A 27,313-nucleotide genomic window follows, 5' to 3' on the forward strand; every position below is an offset into this window, starting at 1 on the left:
CATTCCCCCACCTTCCCCTGCCACGCACCTAGGGAATTACGAATCCAGTTATTGACGTCATAGATGTACCAATCCTGGATTTCGTCTACAGAAAACCAGACAAAGCAAAATAAGAAGAAAACAACCCAACCATGACAAAACAGAGAAACCTCAACTGAAAAGAAAGCAGAAAATACTGTTAAATACTAGAATATTGTTTTTAAATCTTGAAAAATTGTGATACTAAGAATATAGTTTAAAATATTAAAATAGGGAAAGAACTTTGAAAGAGGTGAAAAAGGGAGATCAAGTAATAAGATTGTACATTTTAACCTAACTCCATCTGCCACAATGACTTGACAATGCTGTCCGATGGCAAGGCCCTTCACACGCTGGACCGTGGTCAGAGGGGACACATCGGCGGCTTCATCCATGTCTGCGATCCTGCAAAGGGATTCTGGGCTTCCACCATCATTCACAGACTTCTACACACCAGGTATTCAGAGTTTAAGCTCCGATATTGTTCTCTCCTTCGGATTTGGATTTACTTGTTTATAATCTGGGGATGTTCAAGGCCGCCCGGCTTCTTCCACATGAACTTGGTTGTCGCCTCACTTGGATGGCTGCTCGTTTAAAGACAAGCCTTTCTGATCCCAAACACTATTCCTTCTGACAGTTGGGTGCCATCTGGTTTCTTCCCCACACGTTGCTGTAACACGGTATCTTCAGTGATCTTTTTATGTGGGAGTATTGAGTAGGGCCCAAAAGAGCGAATTGTTCTTAGATTGGGGCTAGAATTAGGTGAAAGCCCCAAATCCATTCATATATCTATAGCGTCTCTAAGTCTCTGACTCCCGTTAGAGACATCACTGTCATTTTATGATCAAGAACATTAATCATTCACCCCCCTATATCCCATATGGTGATTCTCTTGATAGTGCCTGCCATTCATACAGCCAATGGTATAGAATGTAAAACACTGTCGAGAAAAGGCAACTAGACGTTGGCTTTTCAGATAGCACTACATGAATTGTTGACTAGCACAGATTAAAGTCTTCAGCAACTGGGAACGATGCATACAGACCACGAGGGGTTGGTGACAGAGCAAAACTTTCGATAACACTCATTCCCCAAAGCAGGACCATGCCTACCAGACCACTGCGTGTCATAAGAAAGCAGGGAGGGCATTACACTAGTACATATATGTTAGTCCCGGGCCACCATTCATTGAGCACCTTCAAAGTAAGAGATCAAAACCCAAATCTAAAGATCCCCAACTCCGTAACCTTGGGCGAGCAGCCACCGACCTCTTCTGATATCAGGGCATTTCAGCCTCAGTCCAAGGGAGAACGTCAGTCCTTCAATCTGCTCGGGTGCGTTTCCCACAGGGTTTTCAGGGGCTAGTTTTTCAGAAGCAGACCGCCTGGTCTTCCTCTCGAAGCTCCTCTGAGTGGACCTGAATCATCAGCCTGTTCATTAGGTGACACCCCGCTACCTGCACCTCTCCGAGGGCTCTTACTGGCAGCTAGCTTAGGAGAGAGCAAAGCGAGTGAACTTCTTTATTTCCAAGGTTTATGAACAACCGGACAGATCCAGGGTTTCGTTTTAGATGTGCTTTTAGAAAAATGTGGTGCGCCCGTCCTCTCAAATGGCTGAGCCCTGACCCGAAGCAGAGAATCCTGGGAGGCAAATTCAGGGCAGACATGCTTCTGCCACAGGCCTTGGGGAGTCTGTGAAGGGGCTCGGGACCCCCTCGGCCCTGGAGGCTCCTTTAGGGAGATGAAATGACTCCTCAGCCGGCTCCACGCAGTGGTTGGGACCCAACTGCTGGCCCATCAGGCAACTCAGCGGGAAACTCGGTCTGAGCAGGGACACTCCCCACCTGGTTCGCTGGGGGCAGCCCCACGTAATGCCCGTTGTCCTGGTATCACTATGAATGGTGCCCACTGTCCCTCTCAGAGTGTCTTGGTCTGGGCACTGAATGATATGGTTATTCTTTTTATGAGGAATTATGACCAGAACTGTCAGTTTCTCGTTGTCTTGGTTTTACAATCCCCCAAATTCCCTCCACCCACCTTAAAAAGACAAACTTCTACAGGGATCTTCTGATTGCAGGACCACGATGTGGATAATCTTGGACTAGGGAGGAAGAAGGGCGAAGTGCCTTACCTCGTATCTGTCCATGGTGGAGAGCAGGGAGGTGAAGGAGATGGCAGTGGCTGCCATGGCATGGGTCGACGGCATCCCATATTCAGCGACCACTCTCTTTTCAAGTATCACAACGGGAGGGGAGAAGGGGCGGGGCCACTTCAAGATATCCTTGGTCATCTGACCAATGTACATCACCAACTGCAAAACGGAAAGGGTCGGGGTAAGTCCACCAAACAAATACAACGAACAGATGCATTTTGGCATTCCTCTTGGCTGGCAGAAGGGTCCTTTGTCTCGGACCCAGTGCCCTATCAGGAATGTCTTATAAACACATTTTATGGTGGGTAAGGAGAGAAGAGGCATTCTGTCTTCCACTGAACACCTACAAGGTGACAACACATGTTTCTTTAAGTCAAATCCTTAAAAGACACCTTTGTAGCTTCCCTGTGAGCCAGGCATTGTTCTCAGAGCTTTAAAAATGTAAACTTATAAAATGCAAATCCACTTGACAAATGGGTAAGTCATGGCACACACACATAATGTGTCCACAGGCAATCATTAAGTGGCAGAACTGGGAATCAAACCAGAGAGCTTTCGCTTCGGAGCCTATACACCACCTCCGTCTGCAACAGGAAGCGATCTACAGACCCAGGACAGAGCCAAATTACGGATCATCTAACACCAAATCAGACATCCTTTGTTTTCAAGTTTGAAGCCGGAAAGCAAATGTCCTTAGATAATTTACACTTTAAAACAGTTGCATGTCCTTGTTACTTCTGGTATGCTAAGAAAGCATGCTGGATTTAACTTAAAACTTCATCAGGATCACCAATACAGTAACCGACCCGGGGAATTTTCAACCCTAAAAAAAAAGATGGCGCTTGAATTATCATGCTGTCAAAGAATACTGAAAGTATCATGGACTGCCAAAAGGCTCAAGAATCCCATCTTAGAAGAAGTACCGCCATAATGCTCCTTACAGGCAAGGAGGTGAGAGACTTCGTCTCACGCACTTTGGACACTGCCCGGAGAGACCAGTCCCTGAGAAAGGACGTCATGCTTGGTCTAGGGTCTTGGCGGCACCATGACTGAGACCAGTAGCAGACAGATCTTCTTGTTGACAAAGCTTACTCCGCCCACCTTCCCCACCCAATTAAGTGACATCAGCTCAGCTCGCTGAAGCTGGCTCCCGGCTCATTGGAATTATCCACGGCAACCAGAAAGATGTGCAGGACTCATGTCTACAAAATTTATACATGGCCCCCAAACATAAATACGATGGAAAGTCCTTTGTTCTCTATCATGCTTCTCACCCCTGCTCGCTGACAGGGCTGTGGTTCGTGTGTGCGTGTGTTTTCTCTCTCTCTCTTTCTCGCTCTCTCTGACTCTTTCCTCTGCCCCTTTCTCCAGCAGCTGCAGTGGCTGCGGCACCAGAGCCATTTAACTCTTTCCTCACCAAACTCTGTTGTACAGTGTTAGTGGGTCTATTAAATCCAATTTCCTCTTCCTTTCTGTGATAGCGGGTCTCGTGGTCTCTATACCTTTTAGGTTAGCTAATGCTCTGGCTTTAGACAAAGGGCCAGCTCTGACCTTTCTTTATGTGGCCATCCTCTACCTCTTTCACCTCACCTCCTTTGATTTCCTGCTCCCTACAAAGCTCATCTCGCTCAGCAAATCTATTAATTAAAGGTCTTTCTCCGTTGCTTATCTCGGAAAGACCTCGCATTTGGTAAAGGAGAGGGGCAGTGATGGAGAGGCAGGCCCTCAAGGAGACGGGCGGACACAGCGGCTGCAACAGTGGGTGCTGCGCAGGGACCGCCGTGAGGAAGGAGGGTACAGGACGGGGCAAGGTTCCGTGCTGTTGTGCAGAACGTCGCTATGAGTTGCAACTGACTCACCGGCACCTGACAACAACAAAGGAAAGATACCACAATCTCAGTAAGAGTTTCTTTCAAGTGATTTTCCCACTGTGCCAGCAATGAAGAGCCCCCGCCCCCCACCAGTTTACAGCAGAAGATGGAAATCAGAATCCTCTGTCCACACTTTCCTGTTGAGAACAGGGCTGTCTCATGAAAGGGCCTTGCAGGGCAGGCCCGTGATCGCCGGAGAGGGGAGGCACAGCATGCAGGCATAACCATCTCAGCCCTGCGAGGCACCTGCCAGTGGGAACACAGAGTGGAGCCGCCACTTGGGAGACAGTCCAGCCGTTTCCTCAAAAGTTCCGCATCTGCTGCCAGCGGGATGGAGCCCGGCACTCTGGGCCATTTTCCCCGGAGGAATGAGGGTTTGCAGCCAAGTCTGGGGCCTCATCTGAGACCTACTGAATTAGAACCCCCTCCCTTTAGTCACTGGGGGAATTCATACCTGTACCTCAGGGCAGACACGAACCCATCAACGGCTACACGGACCGTTCGCTGCCGAGGATTACCTTCTTGGAGTGGGGTAGAACTCTGACCCTCCTCTTTCCAACGTCCCTCCCCACGGACAGAAACTTTGCTCTGTAATCATCCCAGTCGAGCTGGCATGGTCCATTTGTTCCCATGGAGAGAGGTCTTTCAGGAACACAATGCCCACGGGAGGGACTCTGCTAGCTACACAACCATTTGTTGCAGTCACCCGACACTGTTGTGACAGAAGCACTGCTAGGGGAGGGCTTCCACAAACACAACTGTTTTCTCACTGGTTAGGCCAATGGCTCCCAAAGGGGGCAAGATCACCCTTCAGGGAGGGGTGGGGCCCTAGGCTGACCCAGGGGACTGCAAAAACAGATGTTGATGTTGTTGTTGTTAGGTGCCACTGAGTTAGTTACAACTCGCAATGACCCTCCAAACACCAAAACGAAACACCGCCCAGTCCGAGCATCTTTACAAATGTCCTGTGAGAGCCCCTGTCCAAGCAGAGAACCGACACTTCATCCCGGATTCTAGCACCAAAGCTTTAAAGGTCAGGGGGAGGTGCTGCGCAATGTGTTTTGTCCTGAAATGGGATGGTAGACCCACTATTTGGGAATGTGTGGTTTAGGTGGTCAGAAGTTCAAAGCTTTCTCTCTCTCTCTCTCTCTCTCTGGAGGAAGGTCCTTATCTCTTCGCTTTCTGTTTCCTGGCTCCTTGGAAATCTCCCTGTGTCTTGTCTTTGATCCGACCTCATGTCTCCTCTGCCCAGGTGTTTCACAGCTTTACGATCTTAAAGAAGACCGACTCAAGGCGTAGCCTGCAGGAACCCCAGCTCATTACCAGAGGCAGCTCTTTGCTACATGGGAGAATAGCCCCCCCAGAGACTAGGACGTGACAACCCAATCTGGGGGACTCAATTCCATCCAGACCACCGCTTGGTTTTACAAAGACGTCAGGGGATGTTTTTGGTTTAACGGTTTGAAGATGATCTTAAAGGGATAGTCTGGGGGGGGGGGGGGCGGGTCATCCAGTCTCAGCGGCTCCAGAAGGTCTGAAATTATATTCTGTTTCCCCCTGTTGGTGATCTCCAGGGCTTTGTTAGCTCAGGATGACTGGAGTCACCTTGTTTTGGTCCACCAGCTGCCATCAAGCCAAATCGGACTCATAGTGACCTCCGATAGGACAGGGTAGAGCTGCGCCTGTGGGTTCTCGAGACTGTAAATCTCTACGGGAGTAGAAATCCCCATCTTTCTCCTGCAGAGTGGCTCATGGTTTAGAACTGCTGATTCGAGCTTCATTTTACCCACAGCCTGCTTTAATTTTGTGCAGTGAGAGGAGTGCTTTAGGGTTTCCCAGATGCTGGGGGGGAGGTTCTCTCTCAGTTCCTTTGGTTGCCCACTGATTCTGAGCATCATTCCAGTACACCCAGGGGTCCCCAGAAGGGCTAGGCCCCACAAAGTCCACCACCCCTGGCTGTGTACATCAGGCCAAACCCACAGAGGAGGAAGCCTCTCCTCAGCAGCAAGGCCTGATTGGAGTTGAAAACCCAACCTTCTTACCATCCTCGTATTACCAGGATCAACCCAAGATTTTTCCTGGAGACCTGCTGGCTTTTCTTAGGCATCTGCCTCCTTCCTGGGAACCAGGAACAACCAGATCAAACCATTACCCAGAGAGTTAAACAACCAACAAAAGCCCTGCAGATCTAATGCACCACACCAAGCACTCCGCAGAAGCTGCTGGAAACCTATTTTCTCAGCCCGCCCCTTTCCCTGTGCATCATTACAAAACCCAAAGCCCCTGAGGTCTTCAGTGACAGGAAGCCAAGGTTGCTAGGGTGACCTTCCGGAAGAAGTTTCGACTTACAATTAGAGGGACGGTCTTAGCATGAGGACAACTGTTGATTCCGCCCCCGAGCACTACTACAGCTCCGCTTCGCTTCTGATGAATGAATCTCAAAGGGCAGTTACAGGACTGGCAGAGCTCTTTCAAGGAGAGAGAAATGCACTCTATTTCTCAAGAAGCTGTGCTGAGGGTCTTGAGTGCCCTCTCTGGCGCCTGCTGCTCGTGACAATGAACTTCAAGTAGGTGAGTGGTCGCCCAGGGATGAAGGAAAGGATCCTGCGGATGGAGCAAGAACAGGACAGAGGCCCTCTGTTCCATTGTGCCTGGTTTGCCACGAGCCTGGTTCCAACCGCATGGCCGCTAACAACACTGCAGGGGCAGAACTACCCTGTCCTGTAGGGTCGCCAGGAGCGGGCATGGGCTCGATGGCGGTGCGTTAGGAGAATGATATCAACAAGGCCGGGGGAGTGTGGGAGTATGGAGTGACTGTTCATGGTCATGGTGTTTCTTTGGGGTAATGGAAAACGCCCCCCAGTGAGATTGTGGGGATGGGGTACAAATTTGTATGTGAAATCGATGGAATTGCAGAAGGGGGGTTATTCTGGTACATGTACTAGTCTATCTCCATTGGGAGGACAGACACACACTAGCCATCAAGATGGGCACCGGCAGCCCCTGCTCCTTCTGCAATAGTGCCACCCTGCCACTTGCAGCTCTGAAGGTGAACCTCCACAGGTGCCGCCCTCTGCTGCCACACGCCTGGCATCGTCGGCAACAGGCTAGAGCTGTTCTGTGCAGGGCATTAATGGTGGCGCCGCGCTGCCGCCATCACCTACACCCTCATTTACTGAGGATCCTTGCTTGCTTACACGAATCCATTCAGATGCTACTGCGATACTCAAACCAGCCTGACCCGAAGCCCAGATGCGCTGGTACGCATGACGAGTGAACGCGGGACGCGGACTGGGGCTCTAGCGCAGAAAGGTAGTATTCTCCTCTTTCAGATGATCCCGGCTGCTTCCTCACCTCCAGCCCCTGACTCCAGAAAAGCAGTAAGATTTTCATTTTCCTCCCTGAAAAGTAGTAAGAAGGGGATCCTAGCGAGGTAAAGCCTAAGTTAAGTCCTGAGGACTTGTTGACTAAATGATTCGTGGATGACCTGTCACCTCCGCCAACGGTTAAATGTACCTATCCCGATTCCTCAGGTTAACTGAGTAAACCTAATTCACAGAGTCCCATTTCCTCCTTTGATAACGATGGTGCCCGTGTTCGCGCGATCCAGTCACGGCCTTTCATGGGCACACCTTGCAGATGGGACAATTGTGAGGTGGCATGAGAAACAGCTGCCTGAAGACACCTTCCTTTGTCACGTGCTGCAGCAGTCCTGGATCGACTGACTGGGTGGGTTGATTGTGATTGGGTGGATCTACAGAGCAGATCACTTTATGAGTCCACACTCTTACATTGATCTTTTTTTAAAATTTAATAAATCTTTTTATTAGGCTCATACAACTCTTATCACAATCCATACATACATCAATTGAGTAAAGCACTCTTATATATTCGTTGCCCTCATCATTCTCAAAATTCGCCTTCCTCTTGGGTTCCTGGAATCAGCTCGTTTTCCTTGTTTCCCCTCTCCCTCCCTCCCCGTCCTACACTGATCTTTACCACATTCATTACGCTCGCCACCACACCTTCCCCACTTCCTTTTCCAGCCCTCCTGGACTTTGTCCCTGTGCACACGCCGTCCCTTTGACCTGAATGGTGTGTGGTTCTAAGGTGGCATTCACGGTGATGGTTTCCCTTACACACCTGTCTCTTGTTTGGTTGGAAACTGAGCCAGGAGGGTGAGCACGTCCATCCCAGACATGAAAGACGACCACGGACCAGTGTCACAGGCCCTATAGTGTCTGACCAGCAAAAGCCTGATGTCTCCTCGGGTTCCACACTGTTGACCCACTCACTCCAGAACCTTCTAACATGGTCCTATTTGGGTAGTAGTGGTGGCTGGGCACACCAGTTAATTCTTCTGACACACCTTAGGTTTTATTCCATGCTGTTCCCCTACTCACCCCAGGACCTTCTACAACGGTCCTTTTTTGGTGGTGGTGGTGGAGGAGGTGGTGGTGGTGGTGGTGGAGGAGGTGGTGGTGGTGGTGGTAGTAGCAGCAACAGTAGCAGGAGTAGTAACAGTAGTAGTAGTGGTAGCAGTAATAGTAGCAGTAGCCGTGGCAGTGGTAGCAGTAGTGGTGGTAGTAGTAGTAGTAGCAGCAGTAGCAGCAGCAGGAGTAGTAGTAGTGGTAGCAGTAGCAGTGGTAGTAGCAGCAGCAGCAGGAGTAGCAGCTGCAGTAGCAGGAGTAGTAATAGTAGTAGTAGCAGTAATAGTAGTAGCAGCAGTAGTAGCAGCAGCAGTGGTGGCAGTAGCAGCAGTAGCAGTGGTAGTAGTAGCAGTGGCAATAGCAGCAGTAGTGGTGGTAGTAATAGCAGCTGCAGTACCAGGAGTAGTAATAGTAGCAGCAGTAGCCACGGCAGTGGCAGCAGTGGTGGTGTGGTGGTAGTAGCAGTAGCAGCTGGGCACTAATTCTTCTGACAAAGACACACCTTCCTTAAAGCTTCCAGTCACGCTGTTGACTGCCAGGGAAACTTAGGTTACATAACTGCAAAAATTGAGGTCTATCCACTATGCTGCTGATCTTGAGGTTCGTTGTTCACCACGCCAGTTGCTCCTAGGGAAAGAGATGAGGCATTCTATGCCCCTAAAAAAGAGTCAGAGCTAGCCCGTCCTAAAGGGTAGCTCTGAGTTGGAATTGATGTGGTAGCCATGAGTGAGCCTTTATCCTCAACACATCCATCAGTCAGAAAAACAAATCATTTTACCTGCCTCCTCCCAATTCCATCATTTCCAGAAACCCAAACGCTAATCCAAACCAAACAACTCTGAAGATGAGGCAACTCATCTGTCGCATAATTTGCTAAGGACTTTTTTTTAATGACTTTTTCTTCTCGTGGGGAAATAAAAGTGTTTGTTTGTTTTGCTGTGGCTCGCTGCCATTCCATTGGTCCCCAACTGAGGAAGACGCTGTGGGCAATAAAAGCAAACCACTGCGGTTCATCAGATTGTCTCTGGCTGGATTTTCACCCCTGCCTCCCCCCCCCCCCACCATCACCCGAGCCTAGAAACTCTGCCAAACCGTGTTCAGCAACACAACAGCACACCCCAGCCTCCACCACGGAGGGGGCCGGGGGCTGGGGGGTGGTGTATGCGAGGAGCTGGCCAGGAACCACACCGGCGTCTCCCAAACGGAAGGCAAGATCCTGTCCCCAAACAACAGAGCCTCCAGAAAACACAGAGGCTGCTTTACAAATGGGATTCAGGCTCAGTCTCTCCTGAGCCAGGTCACACTTGGAGGAGAGCCCAGTCTCGAAGATTGGGAGGTGCCACACTCGGCCCACCTTCCCCAGCCATTCTTAGTGAGTTTCTGCACAACAGACAGTCTGGCTGGTGGTCACTGTACTGACCTGATGGACCGGGACCCTGACTTCAGGCTGCGGGGGGGTGGGGGGGGGTCACTGTCATCCACATTGAAGGCCTCAGTTTTCAGACGCCTGCAAGCTTTCCTTACAGGGGCCCCTCATGCTGGCCTGTAAGGAGATGGCTCTGGAGGGGCGAGGTCCCTGCTGCATCTGCTAAATTGCTGGGCCTGCAGGTCACCTGGGTGAACTTCCCTGTCTGTGTTGATCAGAGAATTCATGGCGGTCTGATGGTCTCTTTCTAGAATGATCCTGGCCTCCCAGGAGAACAACCACAGCACACTCCTCCATCCAGATTCCACCACAAAGCCTCACCCTTCCCGGGACCAGTTAATGGTCTGATTTATGCAGCAGCCTCGCATGACCCTGGCTCTAAGTCCAGAAGGTGAGGACCACTCCTCAGAAGCACTCATTGCTCAAGGCAAATATCGGTCCTCAAGGCTCTGTGCGAACAGGCTGAGGGCCTTCCTGCTCATCCAGACTTAGTCTCCTTCCCTCATGCCCAACCCTCCCCACTCCTGACAGGTAATTTAACATCGAGAAGAGCCGTGCAGGATCGCCAGCACCACCCCACCCATGTCCCCCCAAAACCCTCAGGCCTAAGTGTTCTTTGTCTCCAGAGATGGGTCTCGCTGACTGCTTTTCGAGAACAATTTCTGTAATGCTAGAACCGCGCTCATGGGAGGGGGCTTGGGAGGAGGCAAGCCTGTTTGGAGGCAGGTGCCTCAACAGTCCCTGAGCGAACACAATGACCAGTTGGGACGCGTGGGGGGGAAATGAAGGCGCGCCAGTGGCGCGGAAACGCATACGAATAAAAACCCAGTGCGTGGACTAACAAAATTACGGGAGCCGTAATCGCAGGATGCAGGAAAGAAAATTCACTTAGGGCCCCGAGATGCTGCCGCGTCTGTCTGCTCTGAAGCTGTATCTGTGCAGCTAATCGCAGAGAACAGACAGGCGCTTCTGTTTTCGTTGCTAGCTGCTGCTGAGTCTGTCTGCAACTTGTGACCATGCCGCCCGGTTCTGAGTCATCCCTGTAAAGTCTTGGACCACTGCGGTCTGCTGGGCTTGGTTGGCTTTCAGAAGTGAGTGGCCAGGCCTTTCTTCTTAGTCTGGAAGCTTAGTTGAAACCTGCTGAGCACCATAGCCACACCACCGCCTCCACTGACAGACAGGCGTGGGCTTGGTGTATGGTGCACCATCCAGGAATCAAACTCACAGCTCCGACTTGGAAAGCGAGGATTCCACCAAGAAACCACCTCTCGGCTTCTTCATGCAACACGTTTTCTTGGGAAAACGGCATGGAAAGCTCATGGGGCTTTCCCACCACCGTTTGGAAGCTACCTCTGTGTTTCCATTTTTAGATCGGCATCCTGGTGTGTGCTGTCACCGCTAGGCCAAGTCAGTGCAGTACTTAGGAGCAAACAACTGTCAACGTGAAGACCAGGGACAGAGGTGGCTGTCAACCGTGTTCACCCCATCCTCTTGGCCTGCATACCCTCAAATCACTGCCACGCCCTTCCTTTGCTTTTTCCTGGCTCTCCCTTCTCACCTTCCACACTGAACTCAGAAGCATTTGGGTAGATTTTGGGGGGGGGGGTGCTCAACTCACTTTTATTGAGATGTTTCTGGGGAGATCAAGAGGTGTAGGCAATGGGGTTCAATGACCATCGTCCCATCTGGACAACCTGGCCTTTATAACTACCAAAAATCCATGAGCATAGCTTCTGAATGCAATGGGGAACCAAGCAACAAACATAGGGGGGGGGACTTGCTTGACTGCAGAATCTACGCCTTATTGCAGTGATCTGGAAACCAATGGGAGATATCTTCTGGGTCTGCCTATAACTTCATATCCCAATGGAGAAGATACTGGCCTCTCATCCAGGATTACTGTTTTATGCTTGGGAATTTCAAAATCCTGGGCCAGCAAGAAGTCCTGATGGTGTGGCCGGTTATGGATTGGGCTGCCCAGCACAGTCAGGGGTTCAAACTCCCCAGCTGCTCTGTGTGAGAAAGGCAAGGCTGTCTGCCCTCATGATGACTGGCAGCCTTGGAAACCCTTGGGAGCAGTTCTACTCTGTCCTGCTGGGTCCCAATGAGTCAAGATAGATTCACGGGCAGAGGGTTTGGGCTTGGGGTTTGGGCCTGCCTTTTTGTCCATGGGGAGGGCTCTGGTATGAACTGGCAGCTCTCAGACCTCAGGGATGCACACCTGTCAGAAATATAATGGGACAATTCCCTTGGATCAGGGGTTTAATTCTGCCTGCTGGCAACACCTGAGGTGGCTCTCTGCCAAATACAAGGTTCAAACATATTCCAAATCAGGTCCAAAGTGACACTTTGATATGATAAGTTCTAGCCCAGGGTGCTGACATGGGATTCTTCAGGTTCTTGGACAATAGGGGCCTCAGGTCTAGTTAGTCTCCACGGAAGAACTCGTGAGGAATAAATGTAAAGACGTTCATTTTTTGGAGCCAAAAACATGTCACCACCTCCTCTTCAAAATGAAGCAACTCTGAAGACTAAGTTTCAGAAGAGGGCATGGAGCAGTTATATCATTGCTGGTGTCAGATAGATTTTGGTTGAAAGCCGAGAATCCCAGAAAGATGTTTGCTTGTATTTTATGGACTGTGCAAGGGTGTGAAACTGTGCAGATCATGACAAATTATGGATGACACTGTGAAGAACGGGGATTCCAGAACATTTAATTGTGCTCATGTGGAACCTGTCCACAGACCAAAGGGAAGCTGCTGGGACAGACCGTGGCGATACTGCGTGGTTTAAAGGGCGCAAGCTTTTCACCATACTTATTCCTTCTACCTGCTGGACAGCTATAATTCTGAATGGTTCAAGATACCGGACTCCGACAAATCCGTTTTCGGGATGAACGGAAGACTCATGGACAACTTTCGATCCTGACACAACCTTATTTGCTGAAGAGCAGGAAGATTGAGGCATTTGCTGAAGAAGACCAGGACGACACACTTCAATACAGATTACAGCTCAATGGAAAGCAAACGAGAATCCTCACCACTGGACGGACATCAAGACAGAGCAAAGAAGCGTGCTGTTAACGATTTCATTCTCCTTGGATCCAAAGTCAATGCTCACGAAAGCAGCACGGGGCAAACTTGCACGAGCCCTCTCTCCGGCGTCAAGAGTGGCGATGTCACTTTGAAGACGAAGGCACGTCCGACCCAAACTATGGTATTTTCAGCCATCTGATCTGCGTGTGACATTCGGACAACGAGGAAGGAAGACCGCAGAAGAATTGATGTGTTTCCGTCAGGGTGTTGGCAGAGAAGACAAAAACTCCAACGGACTGCCGGAAGAAGAAAGCAAGCTGGCCTGGAGGAAGGAGAGCTAGAAGGGTCCTTAAAAGAGAGACTTCAAGGCAAGACTCCGTTTCGAGGGCCCCCAGAAAAGGCCATCGTGCGTGGCAAAGGAGAAGTGCAGTGAAAGACATGAGACTTCCAAGGAGGTGCCCTGACACCGTGGCTGCATCGATGAACTCACGCGGAACCAGCGGGAGGTTGGCGCAGGTCGGGCAGGGGTTTTGTGCTGCTGTGAATAAAGTCACTACAATTGGGAACGGACTTGTGGGCACGTCAACAACAACAACAACAACAACAGATCACACAGAATTTGGGGGAGGGAAATGCTACAACCATGTGGCTATATTCCAAATATCATTTCTGGAAATCAGATTTTCTTTTCATTTTGGCTAGAGTCATTCAAGTATTTTCCTTTAGAAAGAAGGTCTCCACCCCCAGCCCCTCCCTTGCCACTTTGTCCCACTCCTTGTCAGCCTCCTCTTCCTCTTTGGAAGTAGGGCTTCAATCCAGGGCTTCCCCCAGGCAGAGAACTAGCTCTGATCCTCTGGGCTCAGGAAGTCTTTGAAGGCAGGGACAAGCATCCAGTGCCCCAGGCCTGCTCACTGCAGGGAGCTGGAGGAGGAGGCTGGGCCATCCCAGAGAAAGTGCAGAGGAGATTGGGCACACTGGTTATGCAGTTGGTGAGTGATTAACTCTCCTTGGAGGGGGCTGGGGGTCACACAAATCAGACAGGACTATAACCTCCCAGTGACCCTTTGTAATGAAGAACTGCTGAGTTTCCCCCTGCCAGGAGCTGCCTTCAGGGCACCAGGCCTGCTCGACTCCCCACTGTTCTGAATTTCCACAGTCCACTGGGAAAGGCCCTTTGAGGGTGACAATAGAAGGACACCCCCCCCCCAGGACTGTTCCAGGAGATGTTTCACCAGATTTTGATCATTTAACGATGGAAAAGACCAACCCCAAGAAGACCTTCGAGTTTTAAAATCCAGCCATCTCTGCTGGGGAGCTTGCTGGCCAAATGATAGATACAGAAGCCAATCAGCAAGACTCAACTATCTTTGAGTCTATCCTGACTCATCGGACAAGGTGGAACTGTCCCTTCAGGGTTGCCAAGAATAATTCTTTTAAAAAAACACCCTGATATGTGTACATTCTTTATTCTTGCTTAAGTTCCACAAAGGAGTTCATTATTCATGAAGCACTTTTAGTACATTACTCAGCAAATAGTAATTTGCTCCTATAAATCCATCTTGGTTAACAGCTGCCATGGCAAGGCCCTTCTTTCAAGTAGCATGGACTTCCGCACTGAGGCCATCTGGAAGGGCACTCGTTTGTCAGCTAGGTTTCCAACTCGTCTGCAGTACTGAGTGCAAATTACCCAGAGATCACACTTCGGCTAAAGAAGGGCATGTTCCATCCCCTTGCTATTCTAAATCAGCCAGTCTTCTCCGGGCAGACTGCCAGCCTTTGCCGGAGTAGAGTCTTATCTTTCTCCCTCAGAGCGGCTGGCGATTTTGAACTGCTGCCCTTGTGGTAAGGAGGGCAACAGGTAACCACTATGCCACCAGGGCGTCTCACTTAGCAAGAGTGGCAGTATATTTCTAACATCTCTATTTGTAGATCCATAGTACGTGCCAAAGGGGGTGGGGGTGGGGGAGCAGAAGAAACCCAATCTGGTTTTGGCAGGTCCATTAGCAGTTCCAGCTAATGCTTGTGGATTTGGAGAGAGGAAAACATGCTTCAGGAAACCACTGTATGTAATTTTCAGAACTTGAACTTGTTCCCTCAGTAAACCCAAGTCGATACCAGATGGAACTGCCCAGAGCAGCGGTTCTCAACCTGTGGGTCACAACCCCATTGGGGGTGGAACGACCCTTTCACAGGGGCCACCCGATTCATAACAGTAGCAAAATGACAATGATGAAGTAGTAACAAAAATCATTTTATGGTTGGGTGGGTCACCACAACATGAGGAACTGTATGAAAGGGTCGAGGCATTAGGGAGGTTGAGAACCACTGACCCAGAGGCCTCTATGATTGACTCTGAAAACTGCTGCCACTGAAAACCACATGGAGCAGAGTTCCAGTCTGACCGCCATGGTCGGCATCGACTGGGTAGCAACTGTCAGGACCACGGGGTACTACATACCAAGCAAACCAAATGAGACCTTCTCCTGATTCTCTGGAAGTTGCTTTGGGTGGAGGAAGACTCTGGTGCCCTGCTAAATGCCATTCTGAAAGACACCCTTTCCCTGCAGAAGGGTTAACATCAGCGTTACGGTGCCGCCACGCAGGCAGTACCTAGTGCTGGATGCTCTGCATTTCCCTACAACCTTTGTCAAAGGAAAACACAGATCTGGGCTCAGCCGAAAGGGCGCCTTCCTGAAAATAGCCGTTGCATGAAGAGAGCCCTGGCGGCGGCGTGCTTACACACTGGGCTGCTGACCGCACGGTCAGACTTGACCGAATGCTTACATGTCTTCAGATCCTGCTCCGAGAAGGAGAACGAAGAACCACCAAGACGCAAAAACAACCAGTTGACAGGATGAATGGCGTCCGGCTACCACTGTTGACGGAGACTCGGATGGAGACCACACAGAGAAGGTGCAGGTTAGAATGGGTGGAAAGGTACAGGAAAATTCCAAGTAAATAAAGCCAAAGATCCAAAGGGCAACCTGTGTTCAAAACCAAGGATGAGAAGACAGGGAAGCCTTCCGGGGCCCTTGCACTTGCAGGCTGTATCAGGTGGCAAGCATAATTTCCTGAATTTAGGTCTGCCCCTTGCAAGGGGCTGGTTTCCTGTCTTAGGGATGACCACGTGTAAAGGCTCTTACTGCCACCGAGTCAATGCTGACTCGCAGCGACACTTGCTGGGTTTCCAAGACTGCCAGTCGTTCTGAAAGGCTGCTGCTGGTTTCAAACTGCCGACCATGCGGATCACAACCCAAGGAACCACTACACTACCACAGCTCCTGTAAAGGCTCTAGGTGGCTTTTCATTTCTCCTATAGAAGTTCCTTAAGTTATACTGCCAATGAATACATAAGACCACTCAAAGCTAACATTACTGAGGGAGCTGGCTGGCAGATTAGCACAGCCCTACAATGTCATGCGAAGCAGTTGAGAAGTTTTGCATAAAGGCAGGCACCTGGTTGGGGAAACTCTTAGAAGCTTGACAAGAGTTGTCTGGATTTAATCCTTCCATTGCTGAAGACAATCTCCTGATTACTCCCTGGGGCTAACAGTCAAACAAGCTTTGTGCAGATGAGTACACTAAAAAATTTTTTTAAAAAGTACAAAGGGTCTTCAAAAAGTTCATGGAGAATTCGTATTCTGGACCAAAAAAACACCTGTGAACGGCTTTAAACCTCCCCCCTGCACCCCGCACCCCCAGCAAAAAAAATCATACTAACTTGTTATAACAGATCTGAACAGGGTCTGGTTTGAGGCACCGAGAAAGATCTCACTTTGAAAAGAGTCCCTGTAAGAATAAGCTGAATTCTGCTAAAACAGAAGCGGGGTGAGCAGCACATGCATGGAGAAGCGTGGGAGGGAGAAGGATATAAGCCCTGTGTTAGGGGAAAGAGGTTGCTAACAGAGAGACACTGAGGTTTAAGCTTCTGAATTCAGTCACCAGGCAGGTATAATTAAAAAAAAAATTTTTTTTTGCAGTCTTTTGGCAAGTGAATGAGCCTCACTCTCCTTTTCAGTTATCTTTTGTTGAATGGACTCTTCGGAGGCCAAGGTCCGAGGTATGGTCTTTGTCGCTACAGAAATTTGGAGACCTGGAGTCCAATCATGCAGGCCAGGGTTAGGGAAGCCTTCTTTTCTCTGCAAAGGGCCATTTAGCTATTTCTATCACCATTTGAGGGACATAACGATCGACATTAAAATTAGCCTGCTATATTGGGCCAACTATTTAATAAACTCGCCCCTCCTATAGGCCATACCAAACAACAACAAACTCACTGCTATCAATTGATTCCAACTCACAGCTATGAAGCTATAGGACAGGGTGGAACAGCCCCAGAGGGCTTCCACATCTGTGACTCTTTGTGGCAGGAGACAGCCTTTTGTCTTGCTCCGGAGGAGCAGCCAGTGGTTTCAAACTGCTGATCTTTTGGTTCACGGCCCAAATGGTAGCCACTCCACCCTCAGTGCTCCGCCACGCAGGTTAGAGGTTTCCAAGTTTATTTGGCCTACTGCCCCCTTTTCAGAACAAACAAACAAACAAACAAAACCACACCAAACGACTCAGCCCCCTGCCAGCAATGAAAAACGTTTGTTCTATCGTCCCGAATCCAGGATAAAGTACAAGTATGTGCTTTGGTTGGGGAAAGATTCGGCTTTCCCTCCCGTCAGTGACAGCCTTAGAAACCCACACAGGCAGCTCTACCCCGTGCTGCAGGGTCGCTATGACTCAGAACCAACTTGATGGCAGTGGGTTTGGATCATTCCAGTGTCCCCCAGGGGCTGGTACCACCCACTTTGGAAAACCCTGGTGTCAGCAGACACTGGCCCCTCACTCACCTGCCTATTACAAAGACTCGGCACATCATAGAACACATTTGTATCCATCACTGCCAAGTGGCCTCCCATTGCAAGCTCCCTAGCAACCTCTGCGGCTGCGTCTTGAGCAGATGCCCAGCCTTGTTATCCAACATGCTGGAATGGAGGCTGCCGACTCATGGGGACCCCACGTATGCAAAGGAGGGCTGTGCCCCATGGGGTATTCCAGGTTGTGACTGTCAGCCCTTTCTCCCTAGGTACCTCTGGGCAGGTTCACACTGTCCATCTTTCCACTACTAGCCCGGCCCTTCACCATTGATTTGCATCACCCAGACCCTGAGAATTGCTCAACTCCTATTTACTTTTTCATGGCATCTGGTCTCACTGTGCAGCAGAGCCGCCCACCTTGGGGCTGGAGACAGGTTGGCATGGGCTCGGGAGCCACTGGGGACCCGGTTATAAGTGGCGTGTTGGTGCTGTCACCCGGTGAGAGCCAGGGCTCCATGAGACTGCCTTGCCTTCTGGATCCCACCCTTTTCCACCTTTGCCACCGCGCCCACCACTTGCTCTCAGGTGTGGACAGTTAGTTTTCCTTCTTTGTCAGCCTGTCGCCTCACACGGGGCTTCACCCTTTCACAGCCGTGACTGCACTCCATCCAGAGTGTCCTCCGCTCAGAACCCTCCCTGTAGAACAGGCCCGGGGAGTTTCCCAGACTGTACCTGGCAACGGGAGTGGAAAGCCCCGTCTCTCCTGATGTTCTGCTCAGGTCAGGCCTGATCAAAGAAAGTCTCACTTACTCACTGCTGGCTCATAGCAACTCTACAGGACAGGGGAGAACTGTCCCTGTGAGTTTCTGAGTCTGTAACCAAAGAAATTGGCTCTTGGATTTTACTCCGCCAGCCTTTGTTGCTCTATTTGGCTAAATTATCTAAGAGGAAGCAAGCTAACTCACTTCTGTTCACAACTTGCTCATTTCCAATTCAGAGCCTGGTGGGGGGTGGGGGGGTGGGATCGTTCAGAAGGCTGTGTGCCCCAGCCCGCCCGCACCTCCCCCCCCCACCCGCCAACATCAAATTGCTCTGTGTTTAAAAAGCAAACTGAACAAAACCTTTTTTCCCCTTCTGATTTAAATGCCTGTGGATGCCAGGAAAAATTTCATTTTGAAAGGAACAAAAATAAAACATCTTTTTCTGGTTACATCTAAGCATATGCAATGCAAACAATTCATGTGCTCATGTGTACACACACACACAAGTTTCCAGTAAGACTTGGATGCTTGATATCCCCGAGTCTCTGTGTGCGAGAGGGTCTGGCTTCTACGTGAAGGCCAAATGGCCCCTGGTCAAAAGCAGTGGCTCAGACCCAGGGTGGAGACCCCCAGGGGCAGAGCAGAAAACCCAGAGTATTTAAAGTTGTGAAACCACTATCTCCTCAGGACATTTTTTCTCAGAAACTCACTCTCTTCTCCTCCCAGAACAGGGGACTCCCAAACAGCTGGGGCAGGGGATGACCCAGGGGGGATTTCCACTGGGACAGATTCACAGGGGAAGTCAGAGTTTGCGATTAACAAGGCTGGCTATCTGGAACAGGGCACCATTAACTATCTAAATTATGCTCCAATCATAAAACTTTCAAGATGGGTGGGGCCTTGTGGTCACCTGGTTTAACCCTGTGTTTTAAAAATAGTGGAACTAATGCCCAGAAATCAATGTCTTTGGCTGATTATTAGTGAACTCTGGACTGGAATCTGTCTCCTAAATGTCAAGGTGAAGAAACTCCCCTTGGATTCAATTAATTATTTTCATTATTATCTTTCTTTTTAAGGTCAAAGAGTCCTGCGTTTCTCCCAATGCCAGCCCTCTTCCTTACATGTGTAACAGAGCTCACAATCTGCGCATCCATTTGCAGGCAGCGGTGGAAGACAGCCCCAAATCCACATGCAGAGTCGGCTGGATTAAGCATCCACAGAATCTCTTCTGACCACTGACAGGGGATATGAACAGTCTTGAGCTCAGGAAAGTGGATGGATGACCTCCACACCCCTAGCCAGCCGAGGGAGGGGCAGTCTCCCCGAGGGGCTTGCCTGGCTGTGTCCTTGATAGAGACCACCACACAGGGGACCAGAGTCATGCACTATGAGTCACACCCTGCCTGCCTTGACCAGAAGGCCCTGGACCAATTTCGTAAGCTCTTCTGCCTAACCTAATGTGTATGTCTCCATCAGGGGCCCCTTCCCAAGTCTGTGCTTCCACCTGTAATAACGATGATGTATGGATCTGCTGCCAGTCATGCTTCTGTGACACTTCCCTTTGGTTCTTATGTGCCATGGCTTACACATTGGGCTGCAGTCTACAAGGTCAGCAGTTCGAAATTACCACCAGTCCTCCAGAGAAAGATGGGTTCTACTCCATAAAGAGATACAATCTCAGAAACGCATAGGGGCAGTTTGGGTCGCTTGAATCAGCATCATATCCACTCCATGGCGGTGAGTTTGGTTTCGGAGTTTTTCTCTCAGCAAACCCTTGGACGCCATTGGGACCTTGAGTTAATGGTCTTCCTCATCCCAACGCTCTGTCGTTGTCTTCACCTTCTCTTTGGCCTATCTAGGATTTCATAAATGTTTTCCTGAAATTATATTTGAGATGTGGGGTGTCCTTTGTACCCTAAGGAGCCCTGGGGTGTCATGGTTGTGCGTGGGGCAGCAACCACCAGGCCAGTTGTTTCCAACCACTGGCTGCTCCCGAGGAGAGCAATGAGGCTCTCTGCTTCCATGAAGAGCTACAGTCTCAGGAACGCCCAGGCAGTTCGACCCTGTCCTGTAGGGCAGCTACTGGTCACCATGGACTTGATGGCAGTGAGTTTGGATTTCCTGGGTTGGTACCCTAAAATGCATTTTAATTACAAGTCGCATCTAGTCTGACAGCAAACCATTTATTGCAAAGCAGCCTACAAACTGAAAACCGTGAGCAAACACTGGGGGGAAAAATAAGGCAGAAGGAAGGAAAATGGACTTGTATCCAAATCAACGAGCGAGCCAGACTTCAGGGGAAACGTTTTCTTCTTTGGCTTTCCTCCTCTAGTCAATGAGTTTTGTTGTGTTTGTTTGGGTGTATCTGGTAATGCTCACATTTCTAGGACACTCCAGATATAAGGCCTCTGCGGCTGTGCAGGGATAGAACACTATTAAAAAGTTGCTCCCCACGCCCAGCATGGGAACACGGCCCACTCCTCAGAAGCTGCGGAGAGCTCCTGTGGGCCCCCAGGCTTCTCACCACTCACAAGGGGGGCGGGGGCGGAACAACATGAACTGCTGGGGAGATGAAGAGAAAAATGCCCAGCTTTTCCCAAGCGGGGCTCTGTCTCCCCACCCCCCTACACACACACACACACACACACACACACACACACACACACACACTCTTCGGATACACCACACCCCTTCAGGTCAAATCCCAACGCTTTTAGGGCCGAAGACCCACTCTCCCGCACTTCTGCTCCCCTCGGCAGCTTTACAGAACAGAAGAAGCAAGTGGAGCCTGCCGTCTGGGGAAACACGCTCCTGGGATTCGCAGGCCTGCCCAGAATGAAAAGTCCTGAAGCTCCGATCCCCCTGCTCAGTTCTGGGATGCTCTGAACTTCCAAAACTAAAACCAAACTCACTGCCACCGAACCCAGAGCGCCCTCAGAGGACAGGACAGAACGGGCCCTGTGGAGTTCTCGAATGGGAAGCCTTGAGAACCACACCCATTCAAGTCTGTAACTCTTGATGGGAGCAGAAAGCCTCAATTTTCTTCCAGGGCGCACCTGCTGACCGTGGGTTAGCATCCCAACAAGGAACCCACTACACCACCAGGGCTCTTCCAGGTGCGTGTGAACCTAGGACAGAGTGTCTGACAAGTGGAAGGCATGCAGCACAGGGAATGGGAAAGGGGCTGAATTATCTAAGAGGAAGCAATCTAACTCACCCCAGCACAGACGCTGTCCTGCTATGAAGAGCTCTCCCAAGCAGACAGGCAAGGTTTTCTAAATGTCCAATGTGTGTGTGTTAGGGGGGTGGGGATTGAAGGGAGAGGAGTAAAATGTACCCTTATAAGGCCAGCGACTTCACCCCCTAGGATGCCCTTTGCCATTTGTGAAATGGGGCCCTTGTAGGGCAAGCCTAAGAACCACACCCATTTAGAAGCGACTTGGCACTTTGACATGGAACTGACCGATGAAAAGTAGAGTTGTTAAATATTTTTTTAATATTTTCATCTTAAAGGAGGGCTTCCAGGGCCCATGGATTTAGCTCTTTCTGTTTCCTTTCATTTCTTACAAATGAATGGGAGGATCTACTGGAGAATTAAACCCTTAGGGATGGACTTGCCTTCATATACTAAGGAAGCAGGCTCAATAGTATGCACCCTGGCGGCACAGTGGGCTGCACTTTGAGCTGCTAACCACAAGGTTGGTGGTTCGAACACAGTCACCACTCCACAGGAGAAAAACAAGGCTGTCTACTCCAATTAAAATGTAGAGTCTCCGAGTCCTACAGAGTCAGTCCTATCTGGCCCTAAAGGGTCACTGTGAGTTGGAACCGATTCAATGGCAGTGAGAGAGAGCTGGCCAAATTCAGAAAGAAAGTCTAAGCTCTGCAAGTTCTGTCCTGCCTCTTGTTTTCAAACCTACTGTCCCTACGGGAGCCATGTTGGCACAAACAACCTAACTAGCACATACTGCCACCAAGTCAATTGCTGTTCTTCATGACCCTATAGAATTGCTCCATAGGGTCCCCGAGAGTGTAAACATTTACAAAAGTAGACAGTCTTTTTCTCCCAAGGAGTGTTCGCTGAGTTTTCACTAATGCTTAATTAGCTGCACCACAAGAGTCCTGTTCGAGTCTGGCTAGGACGGAGCAAGGCTGTTAGATTGTCTTGAGAAGGCATTCGAAGCTGGAGCAGAACCCAAGGGAGGGGAGGAGGGCGGAATCCCACACTGAGACTCTGTGAAGCCTTAAGCTGGGTGCACCACTGAGCAGCTATTGCGCACAGATGTCCTGCCTCCGGCCCGGCGTTCCTAACCACTATACTCCTGCGTTGTTGCGGGGCGTCGATGTGCCCCCCCCACAACAGGAAACGGTGCCCAGTTCGAAGCCCTCCTCACCACAGTAGCTAAGTTTAGGCCCATTGTCGCAGGCACCGTGTCAATTCATCTCCGTGAGGGTCTTCTTCTTTTCCCCTGGCCGCCTTCTGGTGGGGTGGTGTTGAGGCACTGGGCTGCTAACCACGAGGTCAGCGGTTCGAAACCACCAGCGGCACTGCAGGAGAAAGACGAGCTATTCACCTGCCATAAAAAGTCACAGTTTCGGCAACCGCAGGAGTTCTACCCTGGCCTAGGGTCCCTCTGAGTTCGATGTGACTCAGAGACAGCGAGTTTGGTTTGGATTCGGAGAGACACCATAATTCAAACGCCCCACTTTGCCCTCGGGCTGCCTTTCATTGTCCAGCTTTTGCACCCACCGGAGGCGATTTCCACGGAAAACCACAGCGTGCACAGTTGCCCCTGAGCTAGTTAAGCGCCGACCTCTGGTCGACGTACAGGCACACGGAGCGCGTGGAAGGCCTCCCCCCCTCCCTCCGTCTTTGCAATGGGCTCCATTCTCTGCTGTGGCCCACAAAGCTTTCATACGGTCACCATTCCATGTGACAAATTAAATATGCAGCGCATTAAAAGTCGTGCTCCCAGGGACTGGTGGGGGCGAGTGGGTTTGTATCGGAAAGGACTGTCATTCTGTTAGCTGGGAGAGAAAAAGCCAGTGTCACTGCCACGCTAGAGGGGGTGGAGGAGCATCCGAGGAGGAGAGGACTAGGGAAGAATGTGGGCACATTTCCAGCCACTTCATCACGCAGAGAAAGGACCCTGTACCTGGATGATGGTGATCGTGAAAGAGACCCGAAGGTCTCGCTTTCCCGATAAAGGGTCCCATTTGCAGGCTGACTTTGGGTTTTGTTTCTGTTGAACCAACACTCAAATCAAAACGTTTCTGTCTTGTGTTTCAAAAGCCAGCTCAAAACAGTTTGCCTAACAAACCCCCTAGAGACAGTCACTTAATATTTAACTCAGGCCAAATTACAGATGAGACTTCAGACGGCTGGGGCAGAATCTCTGACGCCTCATTCTGCTCCATTCAATGCAAGTCCATGTGGGTTACAGTCTGGCCATTGTGGGATACTCTTAAGGACTCATTCATCTCCAGCAAGAGCCAATTTAACAAGCAAGGCGTTCGTTTGAAGTGGACGGGGGCAGTATTGGTTTAAACAGAGGATTAGGAGGTAATCACATTTAAAGTCATCTTTTGGCACTAAAATTGACCCCCGGTCGGGTTGTGATTACAGGGATGGGGACAGGCGTCCTTCCTCAGCACTCTTCCCAGGTGACAGACTCCCTGGAGACAGCCCGATGCAGTCCGCCCACATCCGAAGAGACCCGGGTCTGTTTCCACATCTGAGAACAAAGTTCACATTCTAATGAGATTGTTTTATAAAGCAATAGCTTAAGCTCTACTGCAGTTAGGCGGCTTAGGTGATAGGGGCACAACTGAAATGGGAAACAAGTCTGCTTTAAAGTGTATGAAGGAAATCAGCAGTTCAAGCCCTCCAGCTACTCTGTAAGTAAGCTTTCTCCTCTTGTAAAGATTTACAGCCTTGGAAACCCACAGAGGCAGTCCCCCCCCCCCCCCCCCCATCCTGTAAGGTCTCTATGCATCAGAATTGACTTAATAGCTGCGAGTTTGGCTTTTGTTTATTTTTAAACCTATGTCTACCTGACTGCTGTTGACCACAATGTCTGGTTTTGCAATGTCTGGCTGTCAGGAGTAGAGCAAAAGGCCTCCCTTCTAAGGAGCTCCTGGGTGGCCTCAAACCTCCAACCTCCAACCTTTCCCTTAGCAGCTGGCCCTGTTAACCCTCCTCCCTCCCGAGCGGGCTCATGGATGTCTCACCAGCAGATACTGATAGATCAGTCTGCAGAGTGCTCCGTAGGAGCAAGGATGGTGAGACTTCTTTCAAGGACTTCTGCCATGTCAGGAGCGACCAGTCCCTGGAGGACATCCTGCTTGGTTGAGGGGCATCGAAAGAGAAGAAGGTCCTCAATGACAGGGCCTGACCAGCAGCTGCCGCCATGGGCTCAAGCACGGACACACTAGGACCGGGGAGTGTTTCAGGATGTTGTACGTCGGGATGCGCCCTAGCAACAGCGCCAACAACACAGAGTTCGTTGTCCATCAGCAGGAGGGTGAGAGAGATGGCAAACGACCATTTTAAGCTCAGCCCCCCCAGGGTAGGGGTATTGGGCTTGGGACAGAAGGGCTTGCCCCAAAGGATTTGCTTTTGTTTTCCTGGCTCCGCTATCACCAACACTTGGATTGGACCTGAAAGGAAACGGGGGAAAACGTACTTTTGTCAAACAAGTAAGCTTTACATTTTTTCAGTCGGGTCGAAGGCACAAGAGCAGATAGTCGAATGGATAAAGAACTCTTCAGCCACGGGTTTGATCCGCACGTTGAAAAGTCCTGCCCAATGTGGATGGATTCCCAACATGGGGCAAAAGAAGCGAAGCCACATTAGCATTTGGTCTGGCGCGGAGCGCAAGGCCCTCTGGCTGTTTCCTTACCACAGCCACCTCCACCGAGTGTCCTGGGGCAGGCACGTATGGAAGCGCCCGGCCAGGTCTTTGTCTCCTATGCTCAGAACCATGAGAGGCTTTGGTGGACAGAAAGGTAGCTTCTCCCAGCCCAGGGGCAAATGGGCCAAACTCGGAGCAAGGCCTTCTTAAGTAAAGAAAGGCTTTCCCTCTGTCCTGGCTCTGGGCGAAAGCCCTTCTCTCTTCTCAGCTCCTGCTTCCTGGCTCCTGCTTGTGGTCAGTGTCCACTCCCTGTTTGTTCTTACTCTGTGAACATTCTGCTCCTTTGTACCATTTCAAAGGAGCATTGGTGGTATGGCGGGTTAAATATCAGGCTGCTAAATCACCACAAGGTTAGCAGTTCAAGACCAAAATGGCTTTGGGAGAAAAACTGCTCCGAGACAGGAAAACGAAGCTTTCTGCTCCTATCAAGATCGACAGCCTGGGAAATCCCACAGTGCTATGCTCCTCTGCCCTATTGTGTCCTTATGAGTTGTCATCCACTCACTGACAGTAGGTTTGGGCGACATTTCAAAGGATCAAGACACACCTTACACTGACAGGGTCTCGTGAATTTAACAAATGGAAAAATAGCATGCATTGTGAGTGGCATTTATGACACACATTCGGGGAAGGGGGCAGAACTCAGTTCATAAAACCATGTGACAAGCCCCAGCCCCCACAGGATCCCAAGTCATTTTAAACGGAAGGAAACTCCAGTTTGAAGGACTACTTGTCTTGAACAAAGTTTCATGGGTAGAGGGACGATGCTGGGAGAGTGGAGGGTGAGTGGGTTGGAAAGGGGGAACTGATTACAAGGATCCACATGTGACCTCTTCCCTGGGAGAGGGACAGCAGAGAAGGGGGGAAGGGAGACTCCGGATAGGGCAAGATATGACAAAACAACGATGTATAAATTACCAAGGGCATATGAGGGAGGGGGGAATGGGGAGGGAGGAGGGGAAAAAAAAGAGGACCTGATGCAAGGGGCTTAAGTGGAGAGCAAATGCCTTGAGAATGATTGGGGCAGGGAATGTATGGATGTGCTTTATACAATTGATGTATGTATATGTATGGATTGTGGTAAGAGTTGTAATGAGTCCCTAATAAAATGTAAAAGAAGAAAAAAAAAGTTTCATGGGTAGAATAACAGTCTAAGTTTCTTAAGTCTCGCAAGCAGTGGTTCTCAACCTCCCTAACGCTGCGACCCTTTAATACGGTCCCTCATGTTGTGGTGACTCCCCCCCAACCATAAAATTATTTTCCTTGCTACTTCATCACTGTAATTTTGCTGTTACAAATTGGGCGACCCCTGTGAAAGGGTTATTCGACCCTCCAAAAGGGTCGTGACCCACAGGTTGAGAACCACTGGTCTAGAGAGATTTACCACCTACTCCCAAATAGATCACCTTCTCACTCACTGCCATCAAGTCTATGACAGCTTATAGGGACCCTGCCCTATGGAAAGGGTAGAACTGCCTCAGTGAGTTTCCAAGACTGTAATTTTTTATACGAGTAGAAAGCCCCATCTTTCTCTTGTGGAGCAACTGGTGGTTTCGAACTGCTGGCTTTGCAGATCACACCTGAATGAGTAGCCACTACACCATCAGGGCTCCTTAATGCCTTCTTTGGGTCCTGTTACTAGAAGGCACCATCAAGGTAGTTCTGACTCACAGCAACCTGATGTATAACAGAAGGCAACACTGCCCAGTCCTGCTCTATCCCCACATTTGATGCAACGCTTGAGCCCATCCCATTGTTGCAGCCACGGTGTCAATCCATCTCATTGAAGGCCTTCCTCTTTTTCACTGACCTTCGACTTTACCAAGTATGATGTCCTTTACCAGGGGCTAGTCTCTCCTTTCAAAGCATGTGAGACAAAGTCTTAACCACCCTTGCTTCTAA

At 50.1% G+C, this 27,313-nt stretch overlaps 1 protein-coding gene across 1 annotated transcript in view; it reads right to left on the reverse strand.

The window, feature by feature from the left end:
* Positions 1-27,313, reverse strand: part of SGPP2 (sphingosine-1-phosphate phosphatase 2) — a 96,219-nt gene that overhangs the window by 18,303 nt on the left and 50,603 nt on the right. The window contains exon 3 of the mRNA XM_075530209.1: positions 2,149-2,328. Within this exon, the coding sequence (XP_075386324.1) occupies positions 2,149-2,328 (180 nt within the window). The remainder of the gene's footprint in view (positions 1-2,148; positions 2,329-27,313) is intronic.

The sequence above is a fragment of the Tenrec ecaudatus genome, chromosome 13, assembly GCF_050624435.1.
Source record: "Tenrec ecaudatus isolate mTenEca1 chromosome 13, mTenEca1.hap1, whole genome shotgun sequence".
In the NCBI taxonomy this organism is placed as follows: Eukaryota; Metazoa; Chordata; class Mammalia; order Afrosoricida; family Tenrecidae; genus Tenrec; species Tenrec ecaudatus.